This window comes from Procambarus clarkii, chromosome 82, assembly GCF_040958095.1.
Source record: "Procambarus clarkii isolate CNS0578487 chromosome 82, FALCON_Pclarkii_2.0, whole genome shotgun sequence".
NCBI lineage: Eukaryota > Metazoa > Arthropoda > Malacostraca > Decapoda > Cambaridae > Procambarus > Procambarus clarkii.
Window position 1 is genome coordinate 9339898 of NC_091231.1, and position 24463 is coordinate 9364360.

The 24463-nt window shown below is 43.3% G+C and overlaps 2 protein-coding genes across 4 annotated transcripts in view; one reads left to right on the forward strand and one right to left on the reverse strand.

Moving 5' to 3' along the window:
• LOC123764307 (uncharacterized) overlaps window positions 1-24463 on the reverse strand; it is a 275355-nt gene that overhangs the window by 142665 nt on the left and 108227 nt on the right. The window lies entirely within an intron of this gene.
• LOC138358266 (LIM homeobox transcription factor 1-alpha-like) overlaps window positions 2542-24463 on the forward strand; it is a 64951-nt gene continuing 43029 nt past the window's right edge. For 2 of the 3 annotated variants that reach the window (XM_069316074.1, XM_069316076.1), the window contains exon 1: window positions 2542-2804. In XM_069316074.1, the coding sequence (XP_069172175.1) occupies window positions 2759-2804 (46 nt within the window). In that variant the 5' untranslated portion in view covers window positions 2542-2758. Of the gene's footprint in view, window positions 2805-23125; window positions 23281-24463 lie in introns of all 3 variants that reach the window. The other variant, XM_069316075.1, reaches the window with a different exon arrangement.

Genomic DNA, 24463 nt, shown 5'->3' on the forward strand with positions numbered 1-24463 from the left:
TATGACCTGTCCTCAGGCTAGACTCGTTCAGGCGGCGGTTGATCCCAAAAGACGAACTGATAAATTTTAACGAAATGTGTATTCAAAATTAGTTTTTTCTCAAATATAAATTGGTATTACAATATATTAGAATTCTATTTATAATTATACGTAGGCTAGGTTTTGTGTTTAAATACTTCTGACAATAATTTGTATTTGCAATGCATGGTTGAAGAATATACAGTACTATACAAAACAAAGATTCCTAAATTTGATAAGTTTGCAGCTAAGAGCAAATTATTTTTCATTTAAGTCCATAGCTTGATTAAATTTTACTCACACATGCTGGCTGTTTTACCTCCATATATCTGCTTCGAACACAAACTTATACACTTTCTCAAGGTCTTACTTTTCACATTCTTCATGTCTCATCCTCTTCGACTGGTTATTACAACATTCGAATCCCGATGGTCCAAGTAGTTAGGCACCGTTGATGATTGATTGATAAAGATTAAGCCACCCAAGAGGTAGCGCGGGCATGAATAGCCCGTAATGGGCACCGTTTCTTCCCCAGTTCTTATATATATCCCAGCTCATAGTCTGTTCTCATTTTCCAGCTCATAGTCTGTCCTCATTTTCCAGCTCATAGTCTGTCCTCATTTTCCAGCTCATAGTCTGTTCTCATTTTCCAGCTCATAGTCTGTTCTCATTTTCCAGCTCATAGTCTGTCCTCATATCCCAGCTCATAGTCTGTTCTCATTTTCCAGCTCATAGTCTGTCCTCATATCCCAACTCATAGTCTGTCCTCATATCCAGGCTCATAGTTTGTCCTCATATCCCAGCTCATAGTTTGTCCTCATATCCCAGCTCATAATCTGTCCTCATATACCAGCTCATAGTCTGTCCTCATATACCAGCTCATAGTCCGTCCTCATATCCCAGCTCATAGTCTGTCCTCATATCCCAGCTCATAGTCTGTCCTCATATCCCAGCTCATAGTCTGTCCTCATATACCAGCTCATAGTCTGTCCTTATATACCAACTCATAGTTTGTCCTCATATACCAGCTCATAGTCTGTCCTCATATACCAACTCATAGTCTGTCCTCATATACCAGCTCATAGTCTGTCCTCATATACCAGCTCATAGTTTGTCCTCATATACCAGCTCATAGTTTGTCCTCATATACCAGCTCATAGTCTGTCCTCATATACCAGCTCATAGTTTGTCCTCATATACCAGCTCATAGTTTGTCCTCATATACCAGCTCATAGTTTGTCCTCATATACCAGCTCATAGTTTGTCCTCATATACCAGCTCATAGTCTGTCCTCATATACCAGCTCATAGTCTGTCCTCATATACCAGCTCATAGTCTGTTCTTATATACCAACTCATAGTCTATCCTCGTATCTCTTTCAGGTGCTGTATATTCATTGTGACCGTAGCCCTTGCTCATAATAATTACCCAATTACCTTCTCCGTTAAAACAGTCGTTTCTATAATATTTGGTAGACGTATTTTCACTATAACTTTCTAGGGAGTCATCCGAAGATGTTTCTCGCTATCTGGAGGTGTGCCTAAGATTTGGAGGTCTCCCCTAATTAGTGTGACTAGTGACTGAAATTGTGACTAGTAAGCAACGTTCATGGCTTCACAGTGTGTATCTCGCTGAAGGATACTCTGAAGCACATTATTGTGAATATTTACTTCAGTACTGCAAAAGAAGATTATGGTATTCACAACAACGTTGTTGGCACCTATTGGACAGTACTGTGGTACACAAGAGCCTAAGTAGCAACCAGGAGGCCCACAGAAAAACTGTATTACATAATATAGAACATATTACCACATTATCTGTTGACTAACATACGGTACAAATGTGTAAACTTGTTAAGTGTTTCATAATAGGTTATTTTTGCTCGCTTTAAGACTATCTCTTTAGCTCTGGACTTCCTTGTAATGGTAAACATAATAGTTTGCTTTTTATATTACGTGTGACATCATGTTTATTTCAAAGTATTGGACATGACATAACTGAGCGGTTTGTGGAGTTATAAGTTAACAAGTTACAACCACTATTGCCTCTCCTTCATAGCTGTACATCTGGCTCCAGTTTTATTGCAATACTATTATTCTTCCCCCCCCCTGCAAACATGATTTGATTAAGTTTGGATATAGGTTAAACACTAAGCAAATAATAGGTGAGGACGTTTTGTGTTTCTATGGGCACCTGCATAGGTTTCTGGTAACTTTTCCTTTATTATGCCTTCACATGAACTAGATACTTTCTATCGTTATCTTGCGGTATGTTTGTCTCCGCTCTCTGGAGGTGTACCGTCGCCCGCTCTCCCTCCCTCCGTCCCCGTCTCTCTCCTGTGTCCACAGGCTCGACCCCCTCCGCCCCTTCAAACTCCGCCCCCTCCAAGCTCCGCCTCTCCAAGCTCCGCCCCTCCACGCCATTGGGTAAACTCGGCGAGAAGCTCCGCCCCTCTGGGATGCTCGAGGTGGCGGCATCCTGTACACCGGGATTCCGGTTCACATATCATTCGTTCCTCGTCTTCAGAGGTGTTTGGGGTGATCGGTCTCCAGGGCATCAGAAACTGGCTAAACGGATTACATATTTCTTCAGATACACAAGGAGGCCTCTTGAACGGAGAGACTTGAAAGTGGGCGAAACAGTGAACATGTTATTCGATATGGCGACGCATAGTTCAAGACTTGGTTAGTGGTGTTTTTGCGTTGTGCTCAACCATCGAGTGGGAGTTCCCAGAGTCATCATGGTGCAAGAGACAGATGACATGGCCAGCCACCACTACACCACAGGTAAAGCCTTACATCTTATTCTCAGCTACAAATGTCAAACTACCTTGTCCTGTATCCCGCGAAGGTGATATCGTCAGCTACTTTGTTCCTGAGTTGATTGATTGTAGGTGCCGGCCATGTTCTCTCTCGTGCGGTGTGCACTGTGTTCAACATTGACTGCTGAGTATTTATTTACACATTATGTTTGTTTATTTATTTATTTGAATTTTAAGTGATGATATAAACGTAGAGTGGATTTGCGCGATTAATCAGAAGCCTATTACACATGCTGCTATTAAGCTTGGCAATGAGGAGAGCATTTGTACTTAGTCTATGTAGTGGCTTTGAACTAAGGAACAGCGTACGCGATTTATAAGAATACAAGTCCTTATCAATAACGGAAGCTGCAGAAGGACTATTGGCTCATATGTGGCAGCGCTTATTATATATATATATATATATATATATATATATATATATATATATATATATATATATATATATATATAATATATAATTTTATATATATATATTATATATATAATATATATCCACCAAAACTCATATATATGTAACCTACGCTTGAAACAAACAGTGATCCAGCGTCATTATTATGTTACCCGGTAATTTGTTCCATAAATCAACAACCCTATTGTCAAGCCATATATTTAAACAGTGTTCAGAGCTTCATATTATGTACTACACAATCTCCCCGGCATGATGGTCTCTTTTATAACTACTTGCTTACTTTTTTTAATAGATTCACATAATTGCAAATATTTGCATGAAACTAACAAGAAATGGGATTACATTCGTGAGGTTAACCGGAGAGTCTGTCTTGGGGGCACGGAGCCCATATGCACTCCCATGACACTGGATCTGTCCAGCATCTCTCACATACCCCTGTCGTCCCCCTGTCCTAGAAGAAGGAAAACTGAGATACGATCAGTATATATAAGATACTGAGAGAAATAGTCAAAAGCGGATAAAAGCCACATCTTTAAATTTTATAGAAGGTAGAAGAGGATAATAGGTGGAACTTGGAAACGCAGAGGCGGCGAAGAAATGTGAGGAAAAATGCTCTGAATGCACTGAAGGACGAACTCGTCGAAGCCACCTCCATTCACAACGTTAAGGCCAGATTTAACAAAGAATTCAACCAAAAGTAAAGTGGAATTATAACGCAACGGGCACAACCAGTCTAGGAGGTAGGACATAAAGAACTAGAGACCTCACCCGCAGTCACTGATATGTAAGCACAGTTCGATAAGCCCACTCACAGGACCAAACCCCCAATGTAACTCCTAAAATGCCACCTCCTAAAATGCCATGATTGTAAAAATGTTTTGGCAAGACCTCCTGCTATTCAACAGGGAAGGGGAAAGGAGTGACCCCCCATACCTATCAAACTAGACATCTTTTGATCGTAAACGCTCAAAGGGTGTTTTCCCGGTAACTATGCGAAACAATACAAACCATATAACTAATTTAAATGTAAACAAAAATAACCCCCGCTCACTTTAAATACACATATAAAACCAGATATAAAGAAATACAAAATTAAATTACCCCGGTTTGGTGCGTTCTTTTGATAATTACTTACCCCTTGGGAAACGCTTCCCTATAACGAAATGAATCTTGGGTTTCATCATCCACAAATACTGTGTCAGTTTACAACATTCACCTGTTTAGTCAGTAGTACTCCAACGATCTAAGTATATAGGCAAGACAGCAACGTCTCTCTCTCTCTCTCTCTCTCTTGGCAATTAACAATGCGCAAACAACAGGGCTCTATCAAGGAACATGTAATCTCCACACACAACCAGATCATCATCTGAGACATCTTGACAAGCAACACTGAAATAATTGACAGATATAACGACAGCGGGAGATTGGACATCAGCGAGGCACTACATATTAAGAAGTGCAGACCTGCAATCAACAACCAGCTAACACATAATTACATACTACCCACTTCAAGACCCAGAGCCCAATGCAGCCACAGCATCCATTGACCCTACTAATACCCCCTAATATCCCATTTATTCATTGGTACCCCTTGATCCATTTATTCAGTGATACCCCTTAATCCATTTATTCAGTGATATCCCTTGATCCATTTATTCAGTGATACCCCTTGATCCATTTATTCATTGACACCCCTTCATCCATTTATTTATTGATATATTTAATACCCCTCCTTGTTATGGCATTCATCCTCCACCTCACCCAAAGAGTATATAATACTACGTTTAACACTGTACAATTGTCCTTGAAAATGTAAGGTATACCTTGCGAAATGCCTCCCGAGGCGTCAGACTATAGAAAGGTGTAAAAAATTAATTTTAGAGAGTAATTTTTCAACCTCCCTTAACAGTGAAGAAAAACGTAAGAAATATTGAGAAGATTCGTGTTTGAATCATTAATCTTACCCTTTCGGTCATATTCAAGAACATGTGTTTACAAGAAAGACTGCTACCAAAATATACTAATAGATTCTCTCTCTCTCTCTCTCTCTCTCTCTCTCTCTCTCTCTCTCTCTCTCTCTCTCTCTCTCTCTCTCTCTCTCTCTCTCTCTCTCTCTCTCTCTCTCTCTCTCTCTCTCTCTCTCTCTCTCTCTCTCTCTCTCTCTCTCTCTCTCTCTCTCTCTCTCTCTCTCTCTCTCTCTCTCCATCCACACCCTCACAGCGTCATCCATACCCCTCACAGCGTCATCCACATCCTCACAGCTTCATCCACATCCTCACAGCTTCATCCACACCCTCACAGCGTCATCCACACCCTCACAGCGTCATCCACACCCCCACCGCATCATCCACACCCCCACATCGTCATCTACATCCTCCACACCGTCATCACTATCATCAGTGACACACGGTGGGTGCTCTACATAATGTGTCATCAATTCATCAGTACCCATGGCGATATCCAGGCATCAATATCCTAGCCGAGCAATAACGGTGCCTTCATTTACATAATCGTGGGCCGGGATGATGATACACGCATAAATTATCATCGGGTTGGAAACATTACATTTTCTTTTTAAAATTATTTTCTAGAATTTCATTCTATCCCGAGTAGGCTCGGAATGGTATATTACCTGTATTTTGGGGGGGGGAAGCACAAGGGAATTGATGTTTCGTTGGTGGGATATGGAGCTTGTAACTTAGTGAATGGTGCAGTTTTGTGAGTTAAGACTCAAGCGGTGTGAACCATTCTCATATCTCTTTCTCTCTGTAGCCTAGTAACCTGTTCTCTCGCCTTATACGTCGCATTTTTAAAGGAATTCACCAATATGGTAAAATGCGATTTATTAGGCATATTAAAGCACCGTAATATTTACAAATTTTTATGCACTGACGTCGATAGAATGAGCTGCTTGGATTCGTGCGGTTTTGGTTAGACCAAACTGTATATATTTAGGAAATGGCAGATCGAATAAGCGATATCAACCTTTGTTCTTTGTGCCTTGAGCTAATTCGTTGTGTATGTTGGTGACATTGTTTACAACGTTGCCTTAGATGAGGCATCAGACCACAACTGCGTGGGAGGAGCCTTATAACACGACAACAGTTGTTTCTGTTATGATTATGTTATAGAATCACTTACGAAGAAAACTAATCTGAAATTTACATCTATAATAATAATAATAATAATGATAATGTAGAAACGTACTACAATGCCGTAGTGATTGAATGAAGGTGAAAGAAAGACCCAATACATGTGTAAGTGAATTAAAAACCAAATTTTCGAATGGAACCTACATCCTTTCTCGAGATACTGTGTACAAGGTACAGTATAGAGTACCATGACGAGGGATGTAGGTTACATCCGAAAATTTGTTTTTTTTTAATACACTTACACATACATTGGGTCACCTTCACCTTCAATAATAATAATAATAATAAAAATAATAAAACTGATATTAATAATATCAATATAATTAAAAAATATTTTGCTCATTATTAAGGCCTATCATTATAACGACCCAGAATTAAACAATATTTCCAACAAGTCATTAATTTAATAAAAACAAAGTTATATATACAAGAAAGTTACAACTTTTACTGTTCCAGCTGTTACTACAGATTTTACTAACATATATTATTAAATATACTAGGTGGCTCATTATTGCAAATTATTATTATTATTATAATTATTTTATTATACATTTGGTTGGTTACTGTATTATACACCAGTACTAGTTGGTTATTGTATTATACAAAACTAAATGATTTAATATTATTTTTCAGCTAAGAAATTTAACTAATATTTGATTAATTTCTTACATAATACAAATAGCACAGTATTGATAGTAGAGATTAAGAAGTATAATATTCTGAATTAGAAAATACTGTACATTGTTAAAGTTGTCTGCAAGATAAGTGGTGTAAGATAACGAGATTGGTGGCTGAGGCGCCGCTATGTTATATTATCGCACTTATCGTCCAGGATAAGATCACACACCTCGAGGTATGGTGTTGATCGTCCTGGGAACTTACACACCACCAAAAAAGCGATGTTGATCGTCCTAGGAACTAACACCATAACAATAAGGCAGCAAACCGTAACAAATAATTATACACCACACACACACACACACACACACACTTCATAGCTTCAGCTTCTTGTACTTGTTCTTCAGATAGATTCTTCTTCTTGTTCTTCAGATAGCTTCAGAATCTTGTACACCACATATGTAAGACCAATCCTGGAGTATGCGGCCCCAGCATGGAGCCCGTACCTTGTCAAGCACAAGACGAAGCTGGAAAAAGTCCAAAGGTATGCTACTAGACTAGTCCCAGAACTAAGAGGCATGAGTTATGAGGAAAGGCTGCGGGAAATGCACCTTACGACACTGGAAGACAGAAGAGTAAGGGGGGACATGATCACAACCTACAAAATCCTCAGGGGAATCGACCGGGTAAACAAGGATGAACTATTCAACACTGGTGGGACGCGAACAAGGGGACACAGGTGGAAGCTGAGTACCCAAATGAGCCACAGAGACGTTAGAAAGAACTTTTTCAGTGTCAGAGTAGTTAGTAAATGGAATGCATTAGGAAGTGATGTGGTGGAGGCTGACTCCATACACAGTTTCAAATGTAGATATGATAGAGCCCAATAGGCTCAGGAATCTGTACACCAGTTGATTGACGGTTGAGAGGCGGGACCAAAAAGCCAGAGCTCAACCCCCGCAAGCACAATTAGGTGAGTACACATACACATACACACACACACACACACACACACACACACACACACACACACACACACACACACACACACACACACACACACACACACACACACACACATGATCACCACATTCAAGATTCTGAAGGGGATTGATAGGGTAGATAAAGACAGTCTATTTAACACAAGGGGAACACGCACAAGGGGACACAGGTGGAAACTGAGTGCCCAAATGAGCCACAGAGATATTAGAAAGAACTTTTTTAGTGTCAGAGTGGTTGACAAATGGAATGCATTAGGAAGTGATGTGGTGGAGGCTGACTCCATACACAGTTTCAAGTGTAGATATGACAGAGCCCGATAGGATCAGGAATCTGTACACCTGTTGATTGACGGTTGAGAGGCGGGACCAAAGAGCCAGAGCTCAACCCCCGCAAACACAACTAGGTGAGTACAACTAGGTGAGTACACACACACACACACGAACTTCGAACCTACGCGCTGGGTATTGAGGGTTCAAACCTATGCACTGGGTGTTCCCAGATGCACCACCACCGGTGCAATTATAGGACCCACAGCCTCGGAGAAGAGAATAAAGGATATTCAGATAAGATCTTGTAGTCTCCCTGATCACTTGAGTATTTTCTTCTACCACCACTACTTTTTTTTTATTTTATACAATATGATTTACTGTTTTTTTAATCTAGGGAGGGAGTACCACCTCTGGTTGGGAAAGGGGACCCTTAACCTCGGAGGAAATCACACATAACGTATTAGAGGGAATGTTTAGGTCCCCTTTTTATTAAAAATGTTATTTAAATTATTACTTAAAATTTACTTTTTTATTTATTTTATTACATTATTTACAGAAAACACACGCATATAGCAATCACTGTTCGAAGACCTCATCCAGCTCTTCTGCAGCATTTCCTCTCTGGTTCGTGATACTAAGGCGCTGTAAGGGGAAACTGTCCGCTCTTGAGTCTCTCGTTTGCCTAATGAATTCCTCACCCATCTTCTTTAGGAACTTAAGTGTACATCTACCCCAGACGTTTTAAAGCCTATCGGCACTAACCTGTAACAGTGTTCTCGGTCCCCTGCACTTATTAGTTTTCTGGGTCTCCCTGAAGGTGGCCGCCCCGCCTCCCTCAGCTGTACTGTGAGGTACAAAGTTATCAGCCAATGTAGACGCTCACGTGTAGTCTCACACGACCTGTTTACCATCCCTCCATGGTTGCAGGGTGAGATCCATCTGGGGGTTTATGACTGTTGTCAGGTCTGCACATTTGAGGTTCACTTAGCTGTAGCCAAACTTCTCAATGATGTAATTGACTGCTTCATGTCTAGCAATCTTTCCCTATAACTTACGACAGATGAGATATTGGCTGCCGTATTGGTCTACCGACGCATAACCTCAGATACACAGGTGTTTAGTGGAGACGGGCGGCAAGGCGCAGGTCAGCACCTACTTGGGGCTCGATTCCAGGCGGGTGCCCAAAGCAGAATTAAGGAAAGCTAACAGGAAGTTCCCAGCATAGGGTCTTTGCATAATAGCGAAGTGTGCCATTTTCTTTCCAGAAACTGCCTCCAGCATTGCTAAGGCGATGTTCTACACGGCATATGGTTAGCTGCCGCTACTGATACTGCCGTCGCCGCAAGTGATGCCGCCACCCCAACTAATCGGCCGCCGCTACTGATAATGCCGCCACTGGTACTGATACTGCCGCCGCCGCTACTGATACTGCCGCCGCCGCTACTGATACTGCCGCCGCCGCTACTGATACTGCCGCCGCCGCTACTGATACTGCCGTCGCCGCAAGTGATGCCGCCACCCCAACTAATCGGCCGCCGCTACTGATACTGCCGCCGCCGCTATTGATACTGCCGCCGCCGCTATTGATACTGCCGCTGCTGATACTGATACTGCTGCCGCCGCTACTGATATTGCCGCTGCTGGTACTGATACTGCCGCCGCCGCTACTGATACTGCCGCCGCCGCTGGTACTGATACTGCTGCCGCCGCTACTGATATTGCCGCTGCTGGTACTGATACTGCCGCCGCCGCTACTGATACTGCCGCTGCCTCTATTGATACTGCCGCCGCCGCTACTGATACTGCCGCCGCTGGTACTGATACTGCCGCCGCCGTTACTGATACTGCCGCCGCCACTACTGATACTGCCGCCGCCGTTACTGATACTGCCGCCGCTGGTACTTATACTGCCGCCGCCGCTGCTACTGATACTGCCGCCGCCGCTGGTACTTATACTGCCGCCGCCGCCGCTACTGATATTGGAGCTGCCGATACTGATATTGCCACCACTGGTACTGATTCTGCTGCCGCTGGTACTGATACAGCCACTGCTGGTACTGTTAGTGTTGGTACTGCTGGTGTTAGTGTTGGTACCTAAGTTGTTATACGTGCTTTTATTTTATTTTTCATTATTGTCCATTATCATTCGTCCAGGCGTCGTTATCACTGCCGGAGTTTTATTGCAGAGGTTATCACTTATTGATGAGGTTATTGATCGCAGAGGTTATCGTCATTTACTGAATAGGTTATCTTTAACTTCTGACATTATTATTTACTGCAAAATTATCAATTGCAGAAATTAGCTGTTATTGCTGAGGTTGTCATTAGAGAAAACGCCTCAAGTGTCCTACTTTGTGTATGAGTTGTGAATTTCCACAAGAAAAGTGCCTAATGTTTCTCATTAAATTTAGCATTTATAAATCCAGGGCAACTGACTCTTTCCAACCTGGGTAAGTGTCCCCTTACGACCATTGTCAGGTGTCTTGTTTCGACCAGGACCAAGACACTTGATCTATAAAGTAAATTTTGCTGTAGTGAGTGTAACGAAAAAAAGTATTTTCGTGCGGCATATCATTAGTGCATAGCTCCTCTCCACATCAAAGTCACCACATAGTAGCGCCCATCAAGATGTCTGCGTCATGCTAACCACACGACGGTTCCAAATTGATTGGCTAATTAAAACTGAGATCGACGAGAGGCGGGACGCTGATGGCTGGCGATTCCGAGCTACGCTGATTTGCGCGCGAAAATGGTCTGTCGAACCGCATTAAACATCAGGTGGGAAATATGTCACAGGCTTTTAATTGTCTCTAGTTAGAGCCTGGATATGAACACGTAACAAGTGCACTATACTGAACGAGCGCTAATAATTTTCGCGCGATGATCCAACCAAATATGTCGGACGAATATTCATTGATAATTCATTATTTGGCTGCGTCTAAATTTTATATCGATGCTTTGGTGACATTAGGCCATCACAGTATTGCCAGCTTTGTATTTTGGTAATTTGTTTATATTTTTGGCGACTGATAAGTATTAATTTGTTGATGTATAACGAGTTCTCTCTCTTCACTACCCTTTCCCTCTCCCTCCTTCCCCTTTCACCTAAACCCCTCGTTGAGTCGCGTGTTTGAGTCACGTAGCTACTTGTTGGCATTAATTGTATATAACTGTCGAGGATCCCCCCTATCCTATAGCATGTACAAATCAGCATTTATTATCCATGCACTAGGCTAGGGGTGGGCAACCTTTCTAAGTGTGCGCGCCAAAATCGCCAAATCTTTGATGCCAGATTTTCTCGCGAGCCAACAACAGCAATTTTGGGGAACATTATTTCGTGTCTTTTAAGTATTGGGAAAATCTTCCAAGTAATCAAATATCTCACTAGCGCGGTAAAATCAAAGAATGTTTTAAGTGTGGTCATTGTAAGTCATGTAAGCTTGAATGTGTGTGAAATATAGGGACACAATTTGACGGCCGCTCTACCCTGTTGAGAGCGGTGGATATTTTGTATTAGCCTTTAAGGGTAATTCTCCATTCTATATACAGCCACACAATTTACAGTGGGAATTTTTAACATCAGCAAAAGAGCAAACAAATAAATCTGATTTTTTTTTTAATATCAGATCAACCCGCCGTAAATGTTCAACTTTTCCAAATACATTACAGCGCCCGGTCTCATACACGTTTTACTTGGCTAAAGCGCAATAAAATAAAATAAAATTAAAGACATTCCTTTATTAATTCTTGATCCCTTATGAGTAATACATACAAATTAGACAGCTGAGAAAGTTTCATCATAACCACTGGGTATATACCCACCAAGTCTTGTGGGTATATACCCAGGTGACAATAGGTTGGTGGGTAAGCCGGGCAGGAATGAGTACAAGTGTGGGTTACAGTGATGGTGCAGGAGGCAGGTTACAGTGATGGTGCAGGAGGGAGGCTACAGTGATGGTGCAGGAGGGAGGCTACAGTGATGGTTCAGGAGGGAAGCGACGTGCGGCCCCCTGGCCAGTCACACAACAACTGAGCCCCACAAAGCGTGTACGTCAGTATCCCCCCCAGAGACCCACGCCTGGGGAAATAATAGATTACATTTTCTTAATAGAAACCACACAGCATCACCAAATGCATTAGGTAAAAGAAATTGTAGAAAAATACTGGTGTTAGAAAAATATACTCATGTTAGATACGTACTCGTGTTAGAAGAGTGATTATGTTAGTAAAGTATTCATGCTAGAAGAGTACTCAAGTTGGGAAAGAACAGAAAAAATATGCCTTCCAGTTTGCGATAATTAACTTCAGATAATTCGAAGCATAATAAGTTATGTCACCAGAGTTTAATATGTGGCATGATTCGCGCGCTGTCTAATAATACTTGAACTAAAAAAATATAGAATAAATATTGCCTAATTATTTTACAAAATATGTTGAATAAATGTAAATATTCCTGGCTAATATTAAGGTAAGCTTGCTTTTTGTATAGTATATGTTGTGTGTGTGTGTACTCACCTATTTGTACTCACCTATTTGTGCTTGCGGGGGTTGAGCTTTGGCTCTTTGGTCCCGCCTCTCAACTGTCAATCAACTGGTGTACAGATTCCTGAGCCTACTGGGCTCTATCATATCTACATTTAAAACTGTGTATGGAGTCAGCCTCCACCACATCACTGCCTAGTGCATTCCATCCGTTAACTACTCTGACACTGAAAAAGTTCCTTCTAACGTCTCTGTGGCTCATGTGGGTACTCAGTTTCCACCTGTGTCCCCTTGTTCGCGTCCCACCAGTGTTGAATAGTTTATCCTTGTTTACCCGGTCGATTCCTCTGAGGATTTTTTAGGTTGTGATCATGTCTCCCCTTACTCTTCTGTCTTCCAGTGTCGTAAGGTGCATTTCCCGCAGCCTTTCCTCGTAACTCATGCCTCTTAGTTCTGGGACTAGTCTAGTGGCATACCTTTGGACTTTTTCCAGCTTCGTCTTGTGCTTGACAAGGTACGGGCTCCATGCTGGGGCCACATACTCCAGGATTGGTCTTACATATGTGGTGTACAAGATTCTGAATGATTCCTTACACAGGTTCCTGAACGCTGTTCTGATGTGTGTGTGTGTGTGTGTGTGTGTGTGTGTGTGTGTGTGTGTGTGTGTGTGTGTGTGTGTGTGTGTGTGTGTGTGTGTGTGTGTGTGTGTGTAATTACCTAAGTGTAATTACCTAAGTGTAGTTACAGGATGAGAGCTACGCTCGTGGTGTCCCGTCTTCCCAGCACTCTTTGTCATATAACGCTTTGAAACTACTGACGGTCTTGGCCTCCACCACCTTCAAAAAAAGGAAGAGTACCTGTGATTCTTGGGGTCGACCTGAAGACCGTCGTGACCCCAGCGGGTGACCCCACACACTGACCATGACTCATGACCATGACCATGACCGTGTGTGTGTGTGCGTGTGTGTGTGCGTGCGTGCGTGCGTGCGTGCGTGCGTGCGTACTTCCCTTAAAAATGCTTGCAGGGTTGAGCTAGTGCTCTTAAGCCCCGCCTTTTCACCATAAGTAGGTTAATGAAGTGACTTTACACTCGTTTTGCTTATCATATTTTCTTTGCAAACCTTGTTTATCTACTTGGCTGTGTTCCTTTTTAATTTTTTTACGTTGTTATCATGTCTGCTCTGTGCCTTCTCTAGTTTGGTGAGGTCCATTAGCACACTAACGAGCTTCTTGTATCTGTCGACCTTTACTAGTTATATTTTATGTTTCTTTAGGCAGGGGTTCCATGCCGGTGCAGCAGACTTACTCTTATATGTGATGTAAATGGTGCTATGAAGACTCCCTTGTCCAAGCTCTTATAAAATATCCGGGCGTTGGCCGGTAGGCTTTCACTGCCGACTTTAGGCTGCTCAAGTATGTCTTTGGTGTTAGATGTGGGGTTAACATCTACTTTCAAATCTTTCTTTTGTTCTGAAGACGTGGGAAGTACTGTATTTGAGGGCTTTATTCTTGTCACCATAACCTTGCATTCGTCAGCGTTAAAGTCTAGTAGCCATTTCTCAGACCAATTTAGGTGACTTTCATTTAATTTCCGCTCGTCACCTCTCCATTCTGTGTGTGTGTGTGGGTGTGTTATGTGTAGTGCTGGGAGTGAAATAGGCTTATGGCTTATATGTAATACTGGGAGGGAAATATGCCTATGCCTTATGGGTAATATAATATAACATACTATATTAATAATATAATATGCTCGTGAGTTACACTAGTAATGTCTGGTGACTATTCCAACACATCCTCCAGTAATGATAGTACCTGTAGCAACTATTTGCTCAAACGTACAAAAAGGGACTGTTGGATGCCAAAATTCCACATTTTGTATTTTTGGATTAGCCTAAATAGCGTACTAAAAAAAAAACGGCAGCGTAACGTTAGAATGTAACCTAACTTGTCCAGGGGCTAAATAAGCCATTCTAGGCCTAATATATCTGCTATCTTACGCCTTATTTAGTACATATATGTGCTATACTAGGGACTAGGAAAGTTTGGGTTTGTTTTTTTTGCTTTCTTTCGCGACCTTTATCAAATTGTTAGTGGGAATATAGCAGAAACTTTGTAAAGTGCAACACTGAGATTGATGCATGTTGGGGTAGCGAGTGTCGCTGAACACTATCAGTTCCCGAGAATGGGTTCCTGCGAATATTCCCTTGTGGTGTCCTGTTGTATTTTACCACAACTGTAGTGCAGCTGCTCTTGTGTAGTACAGCTGGTCTGGCCTGGTACAGCTGGTCTGAGGTAGTACAGCTGGTCTTGGGTAGTACTGTTGGTGTTAATCTAGCTCATAATTAACTTAAGTTAGCAGCTGAGGTGACCTAAGTTAGCAGTTAAGGTGACCTAAGTTAGGTGACCTCAGCTGCTAAGTTAGCAGTTAAGGTCACCAAAGTTAGCAGTTAAGGTGACCTAGGCGTAAGCACTCCCTCACACACACCCCAATATTTGTTGACCTAAGGATCCGTCGTCTCAGGGGTCCTCCTTATCTCTTATCAGCCACGGGGGCAATATGAGGCTAAGCTCGAGGCCCTCAGCCGGCCTTTGTCTCTTATCGCGGTGTATCGCTACCCTTGGAGAGTGTTATGTATGCCATGATAAGTATATATGTCAACTATACTAGGGACATACATGTTCCTTGATTAGGGCTAGGGAGTCCTCAGGATTAGTGTTTAATATGTGTGTGTGTGTGTGTGTGTGTGTGTGTGTGTGTGTGTGTGATTACCTAAGTGTAGTTACAGGATGAGAGCTACGCTCGTGGTGTCCCGTCTTCCCAGCACTCTTTGTCATATAACGCTTTGAAACTACTGACCGTCTTGGCCTCCACCACCTTCTCACCTAACTTGTTCCAACCGTCTACCACTCTGTTTGCGAAAGTGAATTTTCTTATATTTCTTCGGCATCTGTGTTTAACTAGTTTAAATCTATGACCTCTTGTTCTTAAAGTTCCAGGTCTCAGGAAATGTTCCCTATCGATTTTATCAATTCCTGTTACTATTTTGTATGTAGTGATCATATCACCTCTTTTTCTTCTGTCTTGTGTGTGTGTGTATGTGTGTGTGTGTGTGTGTGTGTGTGTGTGTGTGTGTGTGTGTGTGTGTGTGTCTGGGTGTACCTGGGTGTGCGGGCGTGCGTGTATAAATACAGGGGTTACCTCCTCTGGTCAGGAAGGGTACCATATCCTCAGTGACAAACACATACAGAGCATTAGAAGGCATTTTGAGTCCCCACTATGCAGTTTCCATGTTCTTTTGCCCTACCACCTTTCTCCCCTTCATTTTTATTTTATTTTGTTTTATTGGATATTTGTTAAATTGTTCAAGTCAGAAATTGGTGACTATGATGAAAGCTTAAGGGTTGTGAATCTCTTGGAGCTCCTCAGTTTCGGGACAGGACCCGAGGACACAGGAGGCGTTTCCCCTCTGGATCATCATACTGAGGTGGTGAAACATGAAGCCCTTGAGTCACTGGTAGTGTCAGTGAGATTAGAACCTAATTCTTTGAGAAAGCTCAAGGCACCCTTGCCTCAGAGGCCTACGATCACAGATATTATGGGGATAAGTGTGTTCCGATGTTCCAATTGATGGTAGTTGTTTGATTTTATTGTTTTCCTTTGGTTTGCTGCACCACTCGCCTGATCAACACTTAAATGTGTACAGGTGTCAGCAAGGGTAAACACACAGGTGTAGCCTCACACTAGCTATCTACCGTTCTTCCAGGAATACATTGCGATGCCATCTGAACGAAGAGCAGGACTCTCAAGTTTTGGGCCAGAAGAGAACGAGGTTCTCTCTCTGCTGGACACTGGTCGACACCAAAAGATTCCACCATGCAAAAGTTGGGAGGAAGAGCAAGAGGAGTAAGGACCAAACAGCAGAGGGACGGTTGTATCTCATTAACCGCTACATATTTGTCAAGAGGTAATATGTCAGGCAGAGCAGCCGCCCTCCCCAGGGGGACCAGCACCGTGCGGGCCTGCGGACCATCCCCGCCAGTCACTATACTTGTAGTAATATTCTACACACCTTTGATGTTATAGTGCTGGAAGGCCTCGATGGTATAGGGGGAGTCTCGGTATACTTGCCTCTTTATCACTAGAACTCTTGTCTAAAGACACACCTGCAATGCAGGCAGCTGTGCAATGTGTGCAATCGACGAAGACACACCTGCAGTGTGTGAAACAAGGGATTAAAGACGCAGCCAGTATTGCGAATAAGCAACGGGTCAGGTAAGAGGAGCGTTCCTTCACTGGGTGCTGGTATCCCAGGTGCTGGTGCTGGAGTCCCCCCTCCCAGCCCACCACAGCCTCACCACAGCCTCAGTGCTCTATCCTCACCTCACAAGTCGCCGTTCACATGTTTAACACTAAACACTCAACAATGTCAGTTTAAACGAGGTCAAAAGAGCATAAGGAAACTGTATGTAGTGATACCAGACACCTAACACGGTAGATTATGTTGAAAACGGAGCGTAATTAGCAGTTTGGCCGGGCATACGCTTGGAAGTTATGGTCGGGAGGGCAGTCGCCTCGCCTGGCGGGAGACCAGCCTGGTGTCAGACCAGCCTGGTGTCAGACCAGCCTGGTGTCAGACCAGCCTGGTCTCTGGACTTCCCGAAGTGGACAAAGTCCCACTGCCTAACTAGGCACTTACGCACCCTAGCAACCCACCTAACCAATCGAGGTCGACGCATAGGAAACGTAAATATTACGGTGCTTTAATGCCTACTATATTATATATATATATATATATATATATATATATATATATATATATATATATATATATATATATATATATATATAAATATATACACACACACACATATACATTAGACCAGAGTCGGTGTGGTTGTGGACGGGGCGGGGGGTCACCTTTATATAGCTGCTCCCATGGCTCACTGCTGGGATTAACCAGTCTCTGAGTCCTGGTGCGTGCCCAGGATTATTCGGGATTACTCAAAGTAGGATTGATGGGGATTAATGATTGAGAGATCACCGGGGATGCGGGTGTGGGGGGGGGCATAGGAAATGGGATTGTCTTTGATACAAACAATTTTGAGTGTCCATTGTTTGTGATAAGAAATTGTTAGGATCCATTTGAGCAGCGGTGTTGTTTGAGCGTGTTAAACACCAAACTTTTTTTTTTATATTTTACCAAACATCTGCCCGAAAACTAGCAGCGGGTAGAGGCTAGCAGCTGGTGGAGGCTAGCAGCTGGGGTAGCAGCAGGTGGAGGCTAGCAGCTGGTGGAGGCTAGCAGCAGGTGGAGGCTAGCAGCTGGTGGAGGCTAGCAGCTGGGGTAACAGCAGGTGGAGGCTAGCAGCTGGTGGAGGCTAGCAGCTGGGGTAGCAGCGGGTAGAGGCTAGCAGCTGGTGGAGGCTAGCAGCTGGAGTAGCAGCAGGTGGATGCTAGCAGCTGGAGTAGCAGCAGGTGGAGGCTAGCAGCTGGAGTAGCAGCAGGTGGATGCTAGCAGCTGGTCGCCATCGGTTAGATGGGCTGCTCAGGGTCCTACGTTGCTGGCTAGGCTGAACAGTTGTGTATTGCACGGAGTGGCAAATTGAACGATGGACGTTCAATTATTGTTATAAACAACCTCGTAGTGCTTCAGGGTGTGTGTCGTAAGCTGTTTAATATATGTAAAGTACGTCGCCCTGGTTGAGGAAAGATGTAGAGGTTTCGCAAGTGGTTGTGTACATGGTTGATGAGTCTTTGTTCGTCGAAGGACTGATGTTTGGTCAGTTGAGGCAGTGTTGGAACCTTCAGTCTTGAGGCACTGAATCCTACTACCTCATTATTATTATTATTATTATTATTATTAGAAATATTATTTATATTTTCATTATTAATATTATTTTAATTATTATTATTATTATTATTATTATTGTTGTTATTATTATTATTATTATTATTATTATTATTATTATTATTATTATTATTGTTATTATTATTATTATTAGAAGTATTATTTATATTTTCATTATTAATATTATTTTAATTATTATTATTATTATTGTTATTATTGTTATTGTTATTATTATTATTATTATTATTATTATTATTATTATTATTATTATTATTATGCTTAATGTTCAATATTATGCATTATGGGATCGTAATAAGGTGTATAAAACCACAAATAACATAGACATGTTAGCAACAGGTCTTGCCATATTGGTTCTTACCTCGTTGTGCTTGCCGGGGTTGAGATTTAGCTCTCTAGTCCCACCTCTGAACTGTCACTCAACTGGTGTACAGGTTGCTGCGTCTGTTGGACTCTTGTCATGTCTACATTTGACACTGTGTATGGAGTCAGCCTCCACCACATCACTGCCTAATGCATTCCATTTCTTAACTACTCTGCCACTGAAAATAAATCTTGCGGATATCTCCGTGGCTCATTTGGGTGCTCAGATATCTCCGTGGCTCATTTGGGTGTTCAGATATCTCCGTGGCTCATTTGGGTGCTCAGATATCTCCGTGGCTCATTTGGGTGTTCAGATATCTCCGCGGCTCATTTGGGTGCTCAGATATCTCCGTGGCTCATTTGGGTGTTCAGATATCTCCGCGGCTCATTTGGGTGCTCAGATATCTCCGCGGCTCATTTGGGTGCTCAGGTATCTCCGTGGCTCATTTGGGTGCTCAGATATCTCCGTGGCTCATTTGGGTGTTCAGATATCTCCGTGGCTCATTTGGGTGCTCAGATATCTCCGTGGCTCATTTGGGTGTTCAGATATCTCCGTGGCTCATTTGGGTGCTCAGATATCTCAGTGGCTCATTTGGGTGTTCAGATATCTCCGCGGCTCATTTGGGTGCTCAGATATCTCCGTGGCTCATTTGGGTGTTCAGATATCTCCGCGGCTCATTTGGGTGCTCAGATATCTCCGCGGCTCATTTGGGTGCTCAGGTATCTCCGTGGCTCATTTGGGTGCTCAGATATCTCCGTGGCTCATTTGGGTGCTCAGATATCTCCGCGGCTCATTTGGGTGCTCAGATATCTCCGTGGCTCATTTGGGTGCTCAGTTTACACCTGTGTCCCCTTGTGTATCAATGTGTTAAATAGTCTACCTTCATCAACTCTGTCATTCCCCCCCCCCTCCCTTCCTGGGAATTTTGTATACAGCAATCGTGTCCTCCCTAACCTCACTGTCTTCTAGGGACATGAGGTTTCATTCCTGTAGCCTGCCCTCATACCTCATGCCTCTCAGTTCTAGGACCGGCCAGGTGGCCATACCTGTGACTTACAGTCAAGGCTCTGATGTAGGCCGACACAGGAACGAACACTTCAACACTGTAAGGGGACCCCCTGATGTTGTATACACCTATTTTGACCCGAGAACAAGTGTGAGAGAATTCGTGGAAATGACTACAGTATTGTATTGCTAGACCTACATTGTATGTAGGTAATTCGCTGGAGAAGGGCATCTCCCTTCTCACTTCCTCCTTGAGTGTGAGGAAGCCTCACTCTTCCTCACTACTGGCAGTGTTTACAAGCTCTTGAGAGCTCTCCACTGAACAGTATTCATCTCCAACCTACTCACATATTATTAAACAGATAAGATTGACTCACACTATCATTCATATGTATGGTACTGGCTCACACCCTGATCCGTATCTGTGACATTATCTCACACTCTGATACATATGTATGAAACTACTTCACTCTCTGATACATATGTATGACACTGCTTCACTCTCTGATATATATGTATGACACTGCTTCACTCTGATACATATGTATGACGCTGCTTCACTCTCTGATACATATGTATGACACTGCTTCACTCTCTGATACATATGTGTGACACTGCTTTACTCTCTGAACTCTCTGATACATATGGGTGGTATCTATCTCACACCCTGATACATATGTATGACCGGATCGAACCCTCATACATTGTATGTATATGAAGTATCCGTAAAGGAATACATTCAATACCAATTTAATTTTTATTTTCAAATCTTATTGAGACTTAAGACTATATAGCTCCTCCACGCCGACCTGCTTCTGTCCTGGAACTTGGTAGCAGAGCGGTCTTCGTTCTCGACTCTCACTCCAGGGACCTGAGTTCAATCCCCAGATGGGACAGAAATGGCTTGATCACGTTTCCTTTCACCTCATTGTTCTGTTCACCTAGCAGTAAATAGGTACCCTTGAGTTATGCAACTGTTGTGGAGGGTTGCATCTTGAGACCTAGTGGGGGGGGGAGCTCGATAAGCCTAAGAACAGGCTTCTTGTCCCCGACAACGGTGATTATAACAGGACAATACTGTGTGTCTTGGATACGGTTTAATGGCCTTGTTTCAAGCGATACTTCTTGCAAGATATGTTGTTGTGTGCAATGACTTGAGTGCTATGGTCCAGACGCATCGTAATTACCTAAGTGTAGTTACAGGATGAGAGCTACGCTCGTGGTGTCCCGTCTTCCCAGCACTCTTTGTCGTATAACGCTTTGAAACTACTTAGACGCAACTCGTCTAAGAGTGTCGCTGAAGACGGTCACTCCAGAGATAACGAGGCGGAAGACACTCGAGTTTTAGAGGCTCTCAGGACACACTCCAAGTGCTTTAGCAAATCACGGCAGGTGTGGCGGTGAGCAGCGGGCGGCGGGTAATAGTTCTTAATACAACGGCCGACTGGTCTGGTGTTGGACTTAAGGCCTATCACTCTCCAGGGGATTATTAAGGCCACTGACCAGCCAGCAAGTCTGGTGTTGGACTTAAGGCCTATCACCCTCCAGGGGATTATTGGACTTAAGGCCTATCAACCTCCAGAGAATTATTAAGGCCACCACAATAGCTTACTCACCAGCCAGCAATGTTGGACTTAAGGCCTATCACCCTCCAGGGGATTATTAAGGCCACCAAAATAGCTTACTCACCAGCCAGCAATGTTGGACTTAAGGCCTATCACCCTCCAGGGGATTATTGGACTTAAGGCCTATCAACCTCCAGGGGATTATTAAGGCCACCACAATAGCTTACTGACCAGCTAGCAAGTCTGGTGTTGGACTTAAGACCTATCAACCTCCAGGTGATTATTAAGGCCACCACAATAGCTTACTCACCAGCCAGCAAGTCCGGTGTTGGACTTAAGGCCTATCAACCTCCAGAGGGTGAACACAGAGAGCGAGAAGAGGGAGAACACACTCCTCAATGCATGTACAAAAATCTATCCCTTAGAGCGGCGGCTGACAGACACGCGATAAACGTATAGATTGGACGGGGAAGCGAGCGTCTCAGAGAACAGTTGTGACGACAGCTCCCTACATTGATTCTGACATCTTATCTTTGCCAACACATGCTGATGACGGCTACCGAGTTACTGACGAGTCTCCATTCATTTTCCTCAAGTTTGTCAGTCTCCTGGCACCGAGGGCTCTGGAGTACAGTGTCCTAGATTGCTAGAGTACAATGTGGTCGAGTACAGTGTGGTAGAGTACAGTGGTAGAGGCTATAGGTGAACAGTGGTAACTTAGCCAGAGAAAGGGCAACTCAGAGGCGGCGTCCCAAAGGTTGTAGCGTTATCTGTATCTTATCTGTTATCTGGGAACTGTGTGGAGAGGCACTACCGCTCACCTGTTGACACTGATAAGCTGGCACTCAGTCTCAATAGCTGGCCCTCAAGTGTGGCTTGTGGCTGTGTGGGTAGTAACCCACTGATGTGGCTTGTGGCTGTGTGGGTAGTTACCCACTGGTGTGGCTTGTGGCTGTGTGGGTAGTAACCCACTGATGTGGCTTGTGGCTGTGTGGGTAGTAACCCACTGATGTGGCTTGTGGCTTGCAGCTCTGTGGTTAACCTGTATTGTAACCCTTTAAATTAGATGTCCTGAGAATATTTGGTTTAATGGTTGCCGTTTCTAGCCTCCCAAACACACGCATTGTATTCATTGGCTCTTAGTTAGTGGGTTTCTAACCCTGGGATGAAACCGATTGGCACTTGGCCAGTCGGTTTCTACCCCTGGGATTCATGGACACTTTGTCAATAGGTATCGAATCCTGGAATTCGGAGGCACTTGGCCAATACAGGGACACTTCACAAAAGGTCTACTTGCTTCTAAAATTAATTTCTTTGCAATAGCCGCTGTTGAAGACTTTTTTTCATATTTCAGATCTGTTATACTGTATTTATGCTTCATTAAAGCGAAGAACATTCAATGTCACTATTTGGCTTTAGGGTAAGGAAATGTCTCGCTAGTGGATAGTTGTGCGACGCGAGTAATGGCGTGGCTATGTATTCATAAGAGACTATTTTGTTGAAGTATTGCATTAGAAATGATTACAGAGCAGCCTTCGTATCCTTGACAGTGTTCATCATGGTTGGTCTCCTCTCTCGGGCTCGCTGACGGCCCACCAATCCTTCGACTCGAACTCGACCAAACCCTCGACTCTCTCTAGCAGCTGGCCCACCAGTGTGTTCCTCAGTATGCTGTCATGGGGGACCACCTCCTCAACTCATATAAGTAAAGAGAAGGAATTACTTATTAGTGTGCCATTATAGCTGATAGATAAACAACGGCCTTGACATTGTGCGAGCGCATTTGTAGTAGATTAGTGGTCTCTTGACCTTTCATGAAATTGGAGACCTTAAAGAGTTTATCTTTTTTCGAAGTTTCAAGGTTTGGTTCTTTTTCAATTGCATTTTTCACCAGATTACATTAAGTTAATGTCAAAATGTTTAATCTAATATGGTAATATATAGGAACTTGTAAAAGGAGGATATTCACGATATGTATATGCATCTTATTGTGGTAGGGATCATATTAGTAATGTAGCTTACTTTCAATTTATTTATTATTTATTTATTTATTTATTTATTTATTTATTTATTTATTTATTTATTTATTTATTTATATACAAGAAGGTACATGGGGGGTTAACAGAGAACATAGAATTTAAGTTGAATTTACATTCTTGTAAAGCCACTAGCACCCATAGCGTTTCGGGCAATTTATATCAAACAATGTAATTTGACTTGCTGAGGATGACTCTGGAAAGACCCCATCATGTATCACCACAGGATGGGCGCGGCCTTCTTAATACAATAATTATGATACACAGGCACTTGGATAAGTTTCCATTCAGGCAAGACCTGGGTAAGTGGTAGTGGTTAGACGCATACCTATTGGTGTCTAAACATGTTAGACACATGTTTATATACATATGTCTAACATGTAAACTCATACATGTATTAGTTTGTGTGGATATAATCAGGAGCGGCCTCGTATGTCCCAATACACGCTTCGTTGCTTTTATTCATATGTTCTTAATTTTTTTTATAATGTTGGAGGTATACAAGACGTTCTTGGTGGTGCGTCGGGTGTGGTGGTGCGTCGCGTGTGGTGGTGCGTCGCGTGTGGTGGTGCGTCGGGTGTGGTGGTGCGTCGCGTGTGGTGGTGCGTCGGGTGTGGTGGTGCGTCGGGTGTGGTGGTGCGTCGCGTGTGGTGGTGCGTCGCGTGTGGTGGTGCGTCGCGTGTGGTGGTGCGTCGGGTGTGGTGGTGCGTCGGGTGTGGTGGTGCGTCGCGTGTGGTGGTGCGTCGCGTGTGGTGGTGCGTCGGGTGTGGTGGTGCGTCGGGTGTGGTGGTGTGTCGGGTGTGGTGGTGCGTCGCGTGTGGTGGTGCGTCGGGTGTGGTGGTGCGTCGGGTG